Here is a 16,920-nt window from a genome sequence, read left to right as displayed (position 1 = left end):
TTGACGGGCTGCCCTGGGGGCACAGGGCGCACCTGTCGTGGCCTTCTCCGACCCCAGGGGGTTGGGCTGGGCAGGGCAGAGGGTGGCTGCTGCTTGTGTACCGGGGGACGGAAACGCCCTGGTGGTGTGGCTCCCGGAGCGCCAGCGCCCAGACCGGCTTTCCTCGTTGCATCCTGTGACCTTGGCAGTGACATCCCCTGTCTGCCACCACCTGAATTCCCGGTAACTCCTGGGCCCGTTTGGCCTTTAGATGGGAAGTGCTTGAGGCCTAGTGCGCCTCCTTAGTTTTTAAGAGTCAGAAGGTCCTGTCACACGGAAGCCATCAATCTTCCTCTCCTCCTTGCTCAGTTCTTTCAAGCTGTAACTATTTCGTAACCCCAGTTTCTCGGTGCCAGGCACTGGACCACATGCTAACGAAGCAGTGGTGAACCAGACAGAGGGAAGGGCCGACTTCGCTCAAATAATGACAAACATGTAATTCTCAGACTGATATGTAGTTCAGAGAGAAAGTTGCAGCATAGAACGAACCAGTAGTTTATTAGCAGAGACCCTAGCCAGGCAATTCATTCTCTCAGAAAGCCGGTTTGGAATAGTCTCCTTACGTACTACCCAATGAGGAGCCCATTCTTAAAACCACCCCGTTTGATATAACTACCAGGAGCAGAGCCTTGCCTGGCCTTTCATACCTCCCTTGCCCTTGAGTTTGAATGTAGTAGGAGATCTAATCCAGCAGAACAGTCTGTCCTTTCCAAGGCTGCACGCTCCCAGCTCTACAGGACAGCCCCGCCTTTCACACTTTCTCCTCCTGATTTGGCTCCTTCTTGGTGCCCTCACAGCAAGGGCTCTTTAAGCCTAGCTACGTAGTGGGTCAGGATTAGGAAGGCATTATTTATGCAGCAAATTTGGAGAGCAAAGAGGAATGCAAAAAATATGGACCATTTCAACATTATAGTAGTAATCGTGTGTGTGTGTGTGTGTGTGTGTGTGTGTGTGTGTGTGTGAGTGATTGTTAAACAATCTCTTGATTTATGGGTCTAGCTGGTTGGCCTGAAGCTCTGAAGGGCTTAGTGAAATTCCTGTTGGGTGTATGTGACCCTATAGTCATTCTCTCAGTTTGAAACCTTATTTTGTTTTTTTTTTCTCCCTTGAAATAAGTTACACGAGAGCAGAGACCTCACCTACTTTGTTCACTGTTATATTTCAGTCCTTATAACAGCATCTGGCATATCTTTCAAAATAAATATCTTTGTTTCAAATCCTGGTTTTTAAAATATATGCAACATTTTAATTTTGCATTTTAAATGAAAATCTAAACATGTAAGAAACCATAGTGCTGCAAAAATATGTACCAAAGAAACAAGGTTTTTAAATATATGAACACAAGCCTGGAATGGTAGCACTGGTCTGTAATCCCAGCACTCTGGAGGGTGAGGCAGGAGGAAGGCTGTGAGTTCAGAGGTAGCCTAGACTACATCGTGAGTTCAAGACTAGCCTGAACTACATAGACTCTTTTTTTTTTTCACCAAATTTGGCGGGGGTGAGACAACGTCTCACTATGTAGTTGAGACTGACCTGGAACTCACTATGTAGCCCAGGCTGGTCTCGAACTCACAGCGATCCTCCTGCCTCAGCCTCTAGAGTGCTGGGATTACAGGCGTGCGCCACCATGCCCGGCTCCACTAAATTTGATTTTAAACAGCTGACAGTAAAGAGTTCAGTTCGGGTTTAAACAATGCTCCAAGATTGGGTATCAGAACTAGTTGCCAGGCCTTGGCATGAATTTTAACTGTTCAGGCAAGGAAATGAGCACCTGTGCTCGCTCCACTTTGCACGTGATCTCTACCTAGAGCCTCAGTGGTAAAACTAGATGACATTTTTACCAACTCAATGCATTGAAAGGATTGTTTTGTTTGTTTTTTCTTTGTGATACTGGGGATTGGACCCAGGGCCTTTGCAGTGAGCTATGTCCCCAACTTTAGTGTTTTTTTTAAGACAAGATTTTGTCTGAGTTGCCCAGGCTAATCTTGAACTTGTAATTCTCCTGCCTCAGCTGCCTAATTACCTGAGATTGTAGTCTTGTGCCACCTCACCAGGCTCCAATGAAGTACCTAGTTTTCATATTCAATCTTTTAATTAGAACTCTTCCTAAATTAAAATGTTACATTTTTTTTAAACAGAAAGCACTAAGGCTGAAACTTTTTTTGTTGACCTGTGCTGTAGAAGCATTGTGAAATCAGTCACGGATTGATGAGGAATGAGAAATATGCTAAGGAATTTTTATTTGCATTGCTAGGGAGTGAATCCTAGGTTTCTTGGATGCTAAGCAAGCTAGTGCTCCATCACTGAGATAAAACTCTGCCTATTTTTCATTATTTAATTCTGATTATTTGATTTTTTTATGAATTAATATCACAAGACTCCTTAGAAAGGCAGTGTGCAGCCAGATGTGATGGCACATGCTTATAATCTCAGTACTTGGGAGGCTGAGGCAGGAGGATCACTTTGAGTTTCAGACCAGCCTGAACAACATAGCAAGACCCTGTATCAAAAAGGGGTGGGGGGCACAGGGATTTAGCTCAGTGGTGCTGCTGCCTGCACAAGGTCCCAAGTTTGATCCAGGTACTAAAAAAAGGCAGAGATTTAGCTCAGTGACACCACTCCTGCCTCACAAGCACAAGGTCCTGACTGAGTTCAATCCCTGATACCAAAAAGAAAAAAACCAAAGAACTATGCATACATTAGAGCCTGGGATTTAACTCAATGGCACTGCACCTGCCTGGCAAGCACAAGGTCCTGAGTTTGATTCCTAGTACCCAAAAAAATAGTGATACAATAATCAGTAATTAAAAGATAAAAATTGTGGTATGGCATTTGTGATCATGGACAAGTTAATTAACTTTTCTTATTTTAAAATAAGAACATGAGGGGGGGAGACATTTTAAAAACTGCAGAGCAGTAAGTAGGTAGGCTTATGACCCCCAGAGATACAAGGTATTTGAACTAGAAGTGCTTATCTGAATACTTTGTACCTAACATCTTTTGGTTGGCTGGTCAATATTGCTCAATGTTTGGGGCTTTGTGCTTATATCCAAAGGGCATTGATAGCAGTCACTTTGTAGGCCACAGGTATCTACATCAGTTTTATCCCTAGAGCACTCATTTTTTTTTTTTTTTTTTTTTTTTGGTACCAGGGATTGAACTAGAGAACTTGTGCTTGCAAGGCAAACGGCAGAACCACTGAGCTAAGTCCCCAGCCCTAGCACTCATTTTCATCTAGCACAATTTCTTGTTTTGTTTTGTTTTTTGAGACAGGGTCGCACAATGTAGTTGAGGCTGACCTGGAACTCTCCGTGTAGCCCAGGCTGGTCTCAAACTCACAGTGATCCTCCTGCCTCAGCCTCCCAGGTGCTGGGATTACAGGTGTGTGCCACCACGCCCACCTATAGCACAGTTTCTTTAAAGACACCAGGTTCTCACAACCTGTACGATATTTACCATTTTAAGGAGTGGAATAATGAAGGATATACATACAGGTCCTGAAACATGATTCTAATACAGGGATAATCAAATGGAATTTTGCAGCTCCTTTATTCAGTTGCTTAAAATTCAATATTTTGAAATTGCTTTTAGCATTCTTAATAGAAAATTCAAAAGCTATGGTTTCTGAGAAAATATCTAGTCAAAATATTTTTAATTTGACAAATAAGTGCTTTCCGTACTATTTCACAAGAATGGTGCCTTCTGTACCTATGATTACAAGCAATCTGTCACCACTAAGTGTCTTAGAAGCAAACCATCTTTTGAAAACTGAAAGTTGCTTTCTAGAAGTTTTCCCTTTCATAATCAAGTATGTCCTGGACATTCAAAGTATCCTTTCAGGGGCTGGGGATTTAGTTGAGTGGTTCCACCACCTGCTTTGCAAGCACAAGGACCTGAGTTCGATCCTTGGTACCAAAAAAAACAAAACAAACAAAGTATCCTTTCACTCTGCAGTTAACAAGGACAGTCATGTAGATAGGCAGGTAGCTACATGTTTTCACTGTCTGAAATAAAGATAAGAAAGCCAGTTCAGAAATCAGAAATCACTTTGAGGTCTGTGTTTCTTACTATTATCCCTTAGGTGCTAGAAACATCCCAACGGTGTACAGCAACAGTAAAAGGGGGCCGGGCCCTTGAAGTCCTGGTGCTAGAGCTGAGAGGGGATGGATGAGAAAGTCTCCTGAGACTTCATGTGGAGAGAAAATAGACCTAGGCAGTGGTAATTGAAGCAGAAAGGACCTGCATTGATCAGAGTCCTCTGACCACAAGCTTCTGGAATTCCTCACATACTCACCAGGCTCAGACTAGTGGCACAAACAAAAGTGCAGTAGTGCTCTAGTAGCAATAATGCCAGCTGCACCAAACATTCACTTTGTGCCAGGCTCTGTTCTGAAATTCTACCAACACCATGAGACCCATTTTCCAGCACACTTGCCTTTGCTCACAGCTGAGGGGGGATTGAGCTATTGTTTGGATCCACGCAGTTTGCTCAAGGCAAGCTATTAAAAGAAGTAAGCATCTGGAAAATCCAAGGAACAGGGTAATTGCTCTCCAATAACAGAGCATAGCCATACACACCAGTCACAGCTATTGAGACAGGCAGTTTTGCACCTGTTGGAGAACATAAGCATAGCTCCCTGCTACTGTGCGGGGCCTGACGTTCAGCCCGCCTCCTTCCTGTGCTGGATGAGTGCTCACTGGCCACAAGTTCATTATGAGAACCATTGCTGGAAAAGAAATTCCAGTGAATAATTCACAAGCTTCTCGGCATAATGAGCACAGAGGACCTTCACTGTGCTCTGCTGAGACATTGGATTGGTAGAAATTAGATGAATGATTCCTAGGAGAACTTGAGCCATTTCACCTGAGTAATTTGGAATCTTGCTTCCTTAGCTTCCACTTTTCCATAGCAGCAACCCCAAATATTCACACCCTCCTCAGCCTCTGCTTACCTTTCATCCTTGGCACTCAGCTCCTGAGTCACCTAATTCTGGAAGTCCTCCCAACTCTGTATTTCCAGCCCCCTTTCTCGAGCACTGAGCTCCACTTCTCGGGGATCCCATAAACAGTTCTTTACCCTGGGTCCATCTTTTTGTCCCTACATACCATCTTCCCCAGCCCCACCCCAGTCTACACTGTACCTCCCAGCTGCTCACCTCACTGGACCAATAGTAAGGGATTATGGAGGGTTTGTTTCTTTTGTGTTTGGGGCGGGGATGTTGGGGATTGAACCGAGGGCCTTTGCAGCTGCATACCTACACCTTTCTTTTTTATTTTTGAGACAGAATCTCACTAAGTTGTCCAGGTTGGGCTTGATCTTGTGGTCCTCCTGCCTTGGCCTCCCAAGTACAGAGTGATGGGATTATAGGCACAGCATTCAACTAGGGTTTCTGTTTTAACTCTATATTCCTGACTCAGCACATATTAGAACACAGCAAGTTCTTTTTTTTTTTTTTACTGGGGATTCAACTCAAGACCTTGAGCTTGTGAGGTGGCAGTGGCACCACTGAGCTAAATCCTTGGCCCCACAGCAAGTTCTTAATGAGTGATTTAGGAGATTTTAAACCCTGTTTTATATAATATGACATATATAAAAGGCTTCTTGTTTGTTTGCTCTGAAGAAAAGGGATTAAATAATCATTTTCCCAAAACAGTAGTTAACCATGAGGTTAACTACTCAGTCTGACACATTAATACATCCATTCTGCCAGAGGGTATTTATTAAAAGAAAGACCTGTATGAAACCTTTAGGAAATTTCAAAGGTAGATTTAAATGAAGCCTTGAATTTTTCTTTTCTATATTTCATATTCAGTTTTGGGAAGGCCAAATTTTAATAAGTTAAGTGAGAACATAAACTAATACAGCCACTTTGTTTTGGTTTTTTGTTTTGTTTTTGGTTTTTTGTGTTTTTTGTTTTGTTTTGTTTTGGGTTTTTTTGTTTGTTTTGGTTTTTGTTTTTGTTTTGTTTTTTTTTGTAGTACACCACTTTTGAAATCACTATGGATATTCCTCATAAAACTAAAATGAGAAATTCCATTTGACCCAGCTACTCCCCTTCTAGGTTTTTTTTTTTTTTCTTTTTTCTTTTTCCTTTTAGGTATTTTCCCAAAAGAGTTAAAGACATCATAGTAGAGGTCCATGCATACCCATGTTTAGAGCAGCACAATTTATAACGGCTAAATCTTAGAATCCAATTATATGTCCATCAATGGATGGATAAAGAAAATGTGGTATTTACACACAGTGAAGTACTACCATAAAGAGAGATGAATTTGCATCATTTGTAGGAAAATGGATGCACCTTGAGACCATAATGTTAAGTGAAATACAGTGGAACCCTTGACTTACGAACTCAGTCGATTTCCAAGGGCTGGTTGTAACAGCTGAGATCTGGATGTTTACCTAGGTACACACTATAGATAACAAGAGGCAGATGACTCTTGCATTAACCTAATTAACCCAAGTTGGTTATATGTCAGGCCAGTTGTAACTCAGGGATCCACTGTGGACCCTTGATTTACAAACTCAGTTTGTTCCCAAGGGCAGTAGTAACTCACGTTGGTCAATTGAAGGCTCAGGCTCCTCTACATAGCCTTCAAAGTCTCTCTCCTGTATACAGGTAGATCTCAGTGGCCTTAAAACATTGGCCCAGACCACCACCAAAAAAAAAAAAAAAAGCCCTACCAAAAAGGGGAGTGCTGGGGATTTAGCTAAGTGGTTCCAGAGCCTGCCTCACAAGCACAAGGACCTGAGTTCGATCCTCAGTACCACAAAAAAAAGCCCTACCAAAACATTGGCCCAGGATTTCTCGATTAACCCCACACAGGAAAGGATGTTGTAATGTTCCTTCTAGAACTCCTTAAGTGTTAAATCTGTGTCTGAGACCAGTTGGAAGCACAAGCAGCTGGCATTCAGATCATAACTCAAGACTTTGGTCTTAAGTTAAAACTAAAATTCCAGTCATAACCCAAGTTGTTCCTATGTGAGGCCGGTCGTAACTCAAGGGTCCACTGTAAATCACACACAAGCTTAGATATTGCAAGATGGGTGAAGAGGGGAGGAAGGGAAAGGAAAGGGAATGAAAGAAAAAGATCTCAAGATACATGTCTTAATTACTTTTTTCATTGCTGAGACAAAATGCCCAACACCTAGTTAAAAGAAGAAAGGTTTATTTCAGCTCACAGTTTGTAGAGGTTTCAGTCCAGTCGGCTGGCTGCAAGGCAGGGTGGCGTGGCAGAGGGGCATCACAGAGGAGGAACAGTCCATGGCAGGGTACGCTTGCAGCAAAGCAGCAAGCAAGCAGTAGCAGCAGAGCCTCTCCCTTTTGTCCCTTCCAGACTACCTGCCTTTCCCACGGTGTCACCTTCTCCTATGGTGGGCCTTCCCATTATCCACACCCAGACTGTGCTAGCCCAATCAGTGAATTGCTGTACTTTAGTAATCCCACACCCTTAATCCCAGTATCACACGCTTCATCCCAGCATTACACAACCTAGATTCAGCCACCTCCCAAAACTCCCACCTATAAGTGGAGGCTTTGAGGAGATATCTAGGCACAAGCCATAACAATGTATTATGTACATTACCAACTCCTCACAAGGAATGGAAAGTACTACAAATGTACTTATAAAAAAATTCACAAGAGCCAGGCATGGTGGCTCACACCTGTAATCCCAGCACTTGGGAGGCTGAGGCAGGAGGATTGCTGTGAGTTCGAGACCAGCCTGGGCTACATAGTGATTTCTAGGTCAGTCTCAAGTACATAGTGAGACCCTGTCTCAAAAAGCAAAAAACAGTTGTTTAACGAGTAAATGTGCTGGGAACGCTAATGAGCTGTGTTCATTCATGGCGGGCTGCCTCCCAAAGTGGGGAGTCCGCCAGGTTCTGGGGTGGAGGAAGCAGGATGGGAGCCAAGAGGGGGAGATATATATCTCAAATATATATGTACAAAACATGACTGTAACAAACCTCAGCTCTTTCATGTGTGAGAAATTTTTTTTGTTTGTTTCATTTAGGGTTGTTTTCTGCTTTTTATTTGTTTGGGTTTTTATTGAGACTGGGCCTCACAATGTAGTTCAAGCTAGCTTTGGACCCACTATGTAGCTCTGGCAGGACTTGGACTCTGCGATCCCTCTGCTTCAGCTTCCCAAGTGCCAGGGTTATAGGTGTGTGCTACCATGCCTGGCTGTGGTTTTGTTTAAATATTCAAGGCTATCAGAGAGTTAGCATCAAACATAGAAGAGTATTCTAGTAAAATCACTGCATCTCTACTGTCTGAGTAGGCTGACTGCACAGAAGATAAGAGGTGACCTTCCTTGTTGTAGTTATTAGTCACTAAACCAGAGAAACCACCCCATCAAGACTGGGCAAACTATCAAAATGTTAGCACATCATAGCTTCTTTTACAGTTATTAGAGAGCAGAGACCACTACCTTGCCTTTCCCACAATCCCTCCCACTCTTCCTTTCTGCTGAGGGCCTGGCAGTATGGCTCCAGCACAGAAGAAAGGCCACTGGGATGTCAGCAGGGCGGTGCCCTGAGAACAGACCATCAACACTGATAAGCGTATCCTTAGGTGAGGCTCAGGAAGTCTGGCCCTCAGGAACTCCAGGAGTACACACTGACCCCAGGCTCAACAAAGCTGTCAGTGCCACGGGCATAAGGGATGTCCCATACCATAGTTGTGTGCATTCATCCAGCAGATGTAATAAAGATGAATATTCACCAAACAAGCTCTTTATTTTGGTTACCTATGTTCTGGTCACACTTACCATTTCAGAAATCTACAGATAGTCATTATTCATGAAAGAGAACTAATCACTGATTGTCAAATAAAGTCATAAAACCACAAAAAAAGAACATTTCAAATGGATAAGTGAGAACTAACCACTGATTATCAAATAAAGTCATAAAACCACACACACACACAAAAAAAAGGCAGGCACTCAGGATTTTTTAAAGCCTTTCCAAATTACTGATATATAGCAGAGTTCTAACTCTTCAGAGCTACACCTTCAGCTCACAGTGCCAGAGTAAGCAAAACAAAACACTCACAGTTTGATTTTTTTTTAAGCTACAAAAATCTCAATTGATTTAAGCACCAAATAAAGACAAGCAAATAAGAACACTTGCCAAGCCAGATTCTCTGTCATCTCACCCAACAGAGAATAGATCTCTACCATCCTTCTACAGAAATCACCAAATAGTTAAAGCATAAAACCAAACTCAAGGGAACACAGGAAGTTGAGGCAAGAGGATCACAGATTCCAGGCTACCCTGAACAACTTAGCAATACTCTGTCTCAAAAAGGGTTGGGGAATGTAGCTCAGTACTCCCGGAGTTAAATGCTCAGTACCACAAAATAAGTAAGCAAACAAACAAACTCAGTGCTGCCAACCATAGGGGCTAGCTTATTGGCTATAAGTGAACCAAAAACAAAATCTCAAGTCAGTTCAGGGTTGTGAACAAATGGTAGAAATGGTCATTTACAGTTCTGTGGCACAGCTGATGAATGGATAAAGAAGATGTGGGAGTTTTGTACAATGAAGTGCTCTTCTGCCATAAGAAGAATAAACTTAACATATGTCTAGCTTTTAAATGGATGCACCTTGAGACCATACTTAAGTGAAATAAATCAGACATGTTTAAATACTGCATTGTTTTTCCTGATATAAAATAGGAAAGTGGAAATAAGGACTAAAATATATAATAGCTATTGGGAAATGCAAAGAAAATGTTCAAGTGAGAAGGGGAACAAGAGGGGAAAGAAAGGAGAGGCAAAAACGAAGAATAGAAAGAAAAAAATGGAAACAATTTTTGTAAATAAGAAGAGGGGGGTAATGGGGAAAAAAGAAGCAAGATATATCATGTACAGGTACAAATTCCCTATGATGAATGTTATTATGTATATATCTAAAATGTAGCCGGGGACTTAGCTCAGTTGTTCCGCCACCTGCCTCACAAGTGCAGGGGCCTGAGTTCAATCCCTGGTACCAAAACAAAGGTATCAATAAATGTTTTGCAAAAGAGTTCTTTGGCAGAGGCCAGGCATGCTGGCGCACACCTGTAATCCCAGCACTCAGGAGGAGAAGAATACTCTTGAGTTCAAGGCCAGCATGAACTATATAGTAAGACTCTCTCAAAACAACTACATAAAGTTTGCACAAAGAGCCTGATCTCCCCAAGATGATTTGGGTGCCCATCTGCATCTCATCACATCTGTATGGAAATTACTCATCTCTGCTTTGAAGTCTTGTGTTGCTGGATTATTGGTGCCTGTTTTTATATTTAATATATAACACACAAGCCAGGTGTGGTGGCTCACGCCTGTAATCCCAGCACTCGGGAGGCTGAGGCAGGAGGATCGCTGTGAGTTCGTTGCTGGATTATTGGTGCCTGTTTTTATATTTAATATATAACACACAAGCCAGGTGTGGTGGCTCACGCCTGTAATCCCAGCACTCGGGAGGCTGAGGCAGGAGGATCACTATGAGTTCGAGACCAGACTGGGCTACATAGTGAGTTCCAGGTCTATCTCAACTACATAGTGAGACCCTGTCTAAAAAAAAACAGTATGTAACACACAAGTGTTTGTTGAGCAGCTAGAAACATCTCTGGCCATGGGGTCTAGCATATGTGATTGAGGTAAGATGTTTCTTATTTCAGCTCCTGGTGGACCCTTGTGGAAATGGGACCCCCAGATCCCATCCTGGGAGTCACTGAAGCCTACAAGAGAGACACCAACAGCAAAAAGATGAACCTGGGAGTTGGAGCCTACCGAGACGACAACGGAAAGCCCTATGTGCTCCCTAGTGTGAGGAAGGTGAGCCTGCGTCCATCTCCTGCCAGCTTGGCAAGAGTCAATTAAATGGAGCTCCTGAGAGAGGCAGGAGGGTGTTAGGCTGGACCTCCTCAGCCCAGGTTCTGGTTCGAGCAACCTCACTGAGTTGGGTTTTGTTTGTTTGGTTTTTTTTGGTACTGAGGATTGAACTCAGGTTCTTGCCCTTGCAAGGCAGGCAGCGGAACCACTGAGCTAAATCCCAGGCCCTACCTCACTGAGTTTTCTGGGCTGTAAAACCTTTGGCTATGGAAGTGTGAGATTGGAATCACACGGTCTTTTCCAAGGAGGAGCAAACATAGCGTCACATTGCATTGCAAGGGTGCACAGAGGACCCAAAGTTTAAACATTGTCTCTTGGCAGGAGCAGTGTGGATGAGGTTTACTATTGTTATTTCCCATTTCTCCCTTATGATTACCTTTGTAAAACCCCTATACACAGGCATGCTCTGTTTGTCCTTCCTGCTGGACAACAGAATAATTTTTTTTCATTTCTTTTATTTTTGCTTTATTCTTGTTAGTGTTACTATTAGTTGTATAGCTCCTGTTACAACTTTAAATAATATAACTAATCCCCTTAGGACAAGTTTTAAAAATCATTCATAGGGATAGGGATGCAGCTCAATGGTGGAGTGCTTGCCTAGCATGTACAGTGTCCTACATTTGATCCCCAGCACTGTCCAAAAAAGAAAGACAAAATTTATTCAGTAAATACAAACTATTTTTCCAGGTAGAAGTCAGCTAAGCAATCTTACACCTTACTTTATGAAGACTTCACCTCAACTCTGTGAGACATTAAAAATAGTTATTCTCTGGGCCGGGGATTTAGCTCAGTGGTTCCACCTCCAGCCTTGCAAGCACAAGGACCCAAATTCCATCCCCAGTACCAGGAAAAAAAAAAATAGTTGTTCTCCACTTAACAGTAAGCTGAGTGTGTTAGCACACACCTAACACCAGCTACTTGGGAGACTGAGGCAGGAGAATTGCAAGATCCAGGCCAGCCTGGGCAATTTAACAAGACCATGTCTCAAAAATAAGAAAAAAAAAAAAGTGCTGGGAAAACAGCTCAGTGGTAGAGTGCTTGTGACACAAATCTGTGGGTTCGGTTCCTAGTACCACCAAAACAAATAGATGAGGGAACTGGGAAGATCAAATAAGCTGTCCAAGATCATGCAACTGCTAAGGAACAGCCAGGCTGCTGACTCCAAAGATGAAAATATGTGGCTATTATCATTAACGCTTTCAAGTTCTAAGACTGGCATAACTCTTTTTTTTTTGTTTGTTTTTTGTTTTTTGTTTTTTGAGACAGGGTCTCACTGTGCAGTTGAGACTGACCTGGAACTCACTATGTAGCCCAAGCTGGTTTTGAACTCACAGCAATCCTCCTGCCTCAGTCTCCCGAGTGCTGGGATTACAGGCGTGTGCCACCACGCCCGGCTAAGACTGGCATAACTCTTGAAATGTTCCCCCTTTATATATTTAATTCTGTGATCTTTTGTCTACTGTAGGCATTCTTAAACTTTGTTCTTGTATGTTCCAAGAATTTTATGTTAAATGGCAGCCAAGGGAGACTATATACCCAACCACATAAAAACTTATTTTTGGGCCAGGAATTTAGCTCAGTGGTTCCACTGCCTGCCTTGTAAGCACAAGGTCCTGAGTTCAATCCCTGGTACAAAAAAAAAAAAAGAACAAAAAAACTTACTTTCAAAAACAATTATATAATAATAATTATATAATAACAATAATATATAGGCGGGGGCTGGGGATTTAGCTCAGCGGTTTGGTGGCCTGCCTTGCAAGTGCAAAGACCTGAGTTCAACCCCCAGTACCAAAAAAATAAATAAATAAAATATAGGCTGGGCATGGTGTCGCACGCCTGTAATCCCAGCACTCGGGAGGCTGAGGCAGGAGGATCGCTGTGAGTTCGAGACCAGCCTGAGCTACATAATGAGTTCCAGGTCAGTCTCTACTGCACAGTGAGACCCTGTCTCAAAAAACAAAACAAAACAAAAACAACAACAATAACAACAACAACAACAAAACAACAACAAAATATATATATATATATATATAATAAAAACTACTTTTTTTTTGATACAAAATATCAAGTATTTCACTTATCTTGGGCAGCAACTTCAAATAAAAAAACAAAGTTTGGCCAAGGAATGTAGCTCATAATGCTTGCCTAGTTTGCCTAGCATATGCAAGCTGTGAGGTCCATCTCCAGCACCACAGACACACAGAAAAGAAAGACTTACCAAGTGCAATGACACAAGCCTATAATCCTAGCTACTCAAGAGGCTGAGGTGGCAGGATCACGTGAGCCCAGGAGCTCAAGGGCCTGGACAACATAGTGAGGCCCCCATCGCAAAAAAAAAAGTCTTTACATTTTATTTATAAAACATTAATTAGTAATCATATTAGTTTCAGGTAAGGGGAAGACACTAAATAAATGGATTTTTCTCTTGTCTAGGCAGAGGCCCAGATTGCTGCAAAGAACCTGGACAAGGAATACCTGCCCATTGGGGGACTGGCTGAATTTTGTAAGGCATCTGCAGAACTAGCCCTGGGTGAGAACAGCGAGGCGTTGAAAAGTAGCCGGGTAAGCTGAGCAAACTTTGGCATCGTACAAGGATCTGTTTTTATTTGTAACAATTTAAACAAATTTGTTGGATAATTTTGGGTTGGACATGGTGGCGCACACCTGTAATCCTAGCACTTGGGGAGGCTGAGGCAGGAAGATCACTATGAGTTCAAGGCCAGCCTGAACTACATAATGAGACCCTGTTTGAATCAATCAGTCAATTTTTAAAATAGGAAAATTGGGGTATGTCTGTTCAGGTGCAGTAGAAACAGTTATGTACTCCAGGCATGGCAGCACATGCTTATAATCCCAGCCCTTGGGAGGCTGAGGCAAGGATTGCCGAGAGTTTTAAGGCCAGCCTGAACTATATAGTGAGATCCTGTCTCCAGCTTCCTCCACCCCAAAAGAAACAGTTCACATGCAGGTAGCTTCCGTGATCTACTACACCTCAACCAGTAACTCTCAGTCTCAATAACAAGGTTGTGAAGATGAGAAGCGAAGTGAAGAGAATACAAGTTTTGGTCATCAGAAACTTGTCAGAAATATTGACAGGCTGAAGTCAAAAACTGTACATAAGACACACTATTAAAAAATCAAGATGGGGGTCAGGGAATGAGCTCAAGGGTGCTACCACCTGCCTTACAAGCAGAAAGTCCTGAATTCAATCCCTGGTACCAAAAAAAAAAAAAAAGAAAGAAAGAAAGAAAAAAAAATCAAGATAGGTACAACAATTGCTTGAAGAAATCCATGCCATGAAGGAATAGAAACCTGATATAGTAACTAAATCTGCTCTTGGTAATGATACCAACTTTGAAAAAAATATGCAAAAAGCCAGATTCTACTGCAGCTGTAAGAGCAATTGTCAGACTAACCAAAAGTCCTCTTCTGAAGAAAAAAACAGTTACACAAAAAGCTGCTGTCTGAGCCTTTAAAGATACAAGACAAAGTGCTACTGAAGTTAAGAGTACTACAGAATAAAATCATTCTAAAGACGATTTGTCTTCAGATGATAAAGAAAGTAAGTCACAGCATGAAGGAACTAAGACCACTGAGCAGAAAGTAAAAGAAGCCAAAATACAGCAAAGAGACCAATAAATAATTCAAAAGAGGGTTGAGGATTTAGCTTAGTGACATCATGCTTGCGAGGTACTGAGTTCGATTCTCAGTACCAAAAAATATATAATAATTCAAAAGAAAAAATGACCAAGAGGGAACACTGCAAATTCTCTGTCAAAACCTTTAGAAAAGGGTTCTGTAACTGTTCCTCCTGAGTCCCAAAAGATACCGGCTGACCCGAACATGAAAACATCAAGTCAAATAAAAAAGAAAGGGTCTGATAGCTTGCTTGGTAATGACAGTGATAAGAATCACATGAAGAAGAAGAGTAATGTTTTGGTGATAGCATAGAAGAAAGGTTCTACTGAGAAACAAAAACCTTTCCAATAAGTGTTACCCAAAGAAGATGCATGTGAAACCCATTGATATTGGGATGTAGGAAATAACAAAAGTAAGCCATGTGTAGAAGCCAGAAGTTTGAATCTGTGCTTTTTTACTCTTTATCTGGCCCCAAAAGTTCTAGAAGAGAGAATAGAGAACAAGCTCCAAAAATCAAAATCTATTTTTCCAGAAAATGAACCTCCAATTAAGAACCAGTTTACCCAGTACGGGGAGGGTGAACAGTTTAAAAAGCACAAAGAGGACTTGAAAATACAAAACAGCTATTAAGGAAGGGCTGCTTTATATATTACAATACTGTTATTTAAAAGGAAAACAAGGTTTTAAACTTAACTTCAAATGTTTTACTTTTTACTACTCTGTAAGACTTGAAAGGTTGGGCCAGGGATTTAGCTCAGCGGTTCTGGTGCCTGCCTCGCAAGCACAAGGGCCCGAGTTCGATCCCTGGTACAAAAAATAAATAAATAAAGATTTGAAAGGTCATTGATTAAACATTGCTAACTGAATTCCATATTTACTTTATGTTAGTATTAATAGAAGAGAAGGTCCTCCGGTCAGCCTGAATACACAGATTTTTCAAGGGTTGTCTCTATCTCTTAAGAGTTTAAAAATTTAGATAACCAGAACAATGGAGTTCAAGAGATTATGCAGAAAACAATTTATTTTGCTTTGTTGAATGTATTTGTTTTTACTTTTTTAAGTTTTGATTTTGATTTTGTAAATAGGGAAGTGTGGAGGGGGTGAAGGGAAGGGAAAGGAGGGGTATGGGGAAAAAATGAGAACCAAGACCTGTCATGTAAAGGTACAAGATCCTAATGATGAGTGTAACTGTACTGTATACCTAAATACCAATAAACTCAGTGAGAAAAAAAGAATAAATAAATAAAAATAAAGTTTTTATTTTGATATAAAGAAAAATGTCTCTGGACCCACCCAAACTTTGTCAAACTGTAGGCTTGAGAACACTATATGCAGACTGCCAGGTCTGCCCGAGACTTCTTGCCCTAACTGAAAGGAATTAAGAAGTGATGGGCCTGACATTTGGCTCAGCAGCACAGCTCTTACCTGACAACCATGATGTCCGAGTTTGATCCTCAATACCAAAAACAAAAAAGAAGTGTTCATTTGTTGTTGCTAGATTTTGTTACATAGAAACTACTATTGGACTTTGTTCAAGGTTTCAGTGAAGTTACTTAGACTCAAAAAAATAAACAAACAGTAAAATAGAACTGTTTGTGTGTAATGACTGAGGTGGCCACACTTGCTAATAATTCTTCTTTAGATAATAAATTGGCAATAATTAAAAGATTATTTTATATAATACCAATTCTAAAAATATAGTAGTAATCCTGAAAATGTAGTAGTAATTTGATGAATGGGTTTGGCTCTATTTCTGCTGTTAGTGCGTTTTATTCATTTTACATTGGACATGCTTTAGAAACACCTGGCTGTGCCTAGTTTAAGCCTGTATCCATCCCCACATTCGTGCACTAAGCTTCTGGCCTGGATGGGAGAAGCAAGCAGGAAACTGTCCTCAGGTGGCCATGCAGGCACCTCTGGCTCCCTCTGCTACTCTGTCACAGACAGTTTGAGCATTGAAAGGAAGAAACCTTGTCCCAGTATGTGAGCTCACGTGCACCCTGGTTTACTTTCTTTGGGGGAACAGGTAAGGATGTGTTTTTTAAGGAGCAATTTGTGAATTTATTTTTCTCTTAAGCCTTGGAGGGAAAAGACATACAAGCTGCAGTTGTAGCTGAGTGGTTCCGCACTTGCCTAGCATTTGCAAGGCCCTAGATTCAGTTTCCAGTATTGAAAAAAAGACAAATTAAGCCAGCGGTCTTTCTCCTCCCCCCACACACACCCCACTTCTGAAAAACCAGAGTAAATTTTGTCCATAAGAGTGGTCTAAGGGCTGGGGATTTAGCTCAGTGGTTCCGCCACCTGCCTTGCAAGCACAAGGACCTGAGTTTGATCCCCAGTACAAAAAAAAAAAAAAAAAAAA

General features: G+C 41.7%; 1 protein-coding gene across 1 annotated transcript in view; it reads left to right on the top strand.

The window, feature by feature from the left end:
• Got2 (glutamic-oxaloacetic transaminase 2) overlaps positions 1-16,920 on the top strand; it is a 26,604-nt gene that overhangs the window by 643 nt on the left and 9,041 nt on the right. Inside the window, exons 2-3 of the mRNA XM_010617168.3 lie at positions 10,706-10,862; positions 13,353-13,481. Coding sequence (XP_010615470.1) covers positions 10,706-10,862; positions 13,353-13,481 — 286 coding nt within the window. The remainder of the gene's footprint in view (positions 1-10,705; positions 10,863-13,352; positions 13,482-16,920) is intronic.

This window comes from Fukomys damarensis, unplaced genomic scaffold (assembly GCF_012274545.1).
Source record: "Fukomys damarensis isolate Sample0158 unplaced genomic scaffold, DMR_v1.0_HiC HiC_scaffold_32, whole genome shotgun sequence".
NCBI lineage: Eukaryota > Metazoa > Chordata > Mammalia > Rodentia > Bathyergidae > Fukomys > Fukomys damarensis.
This window is presented reverse-complemented; position numbering and strand designations above follow the sequence as displayed.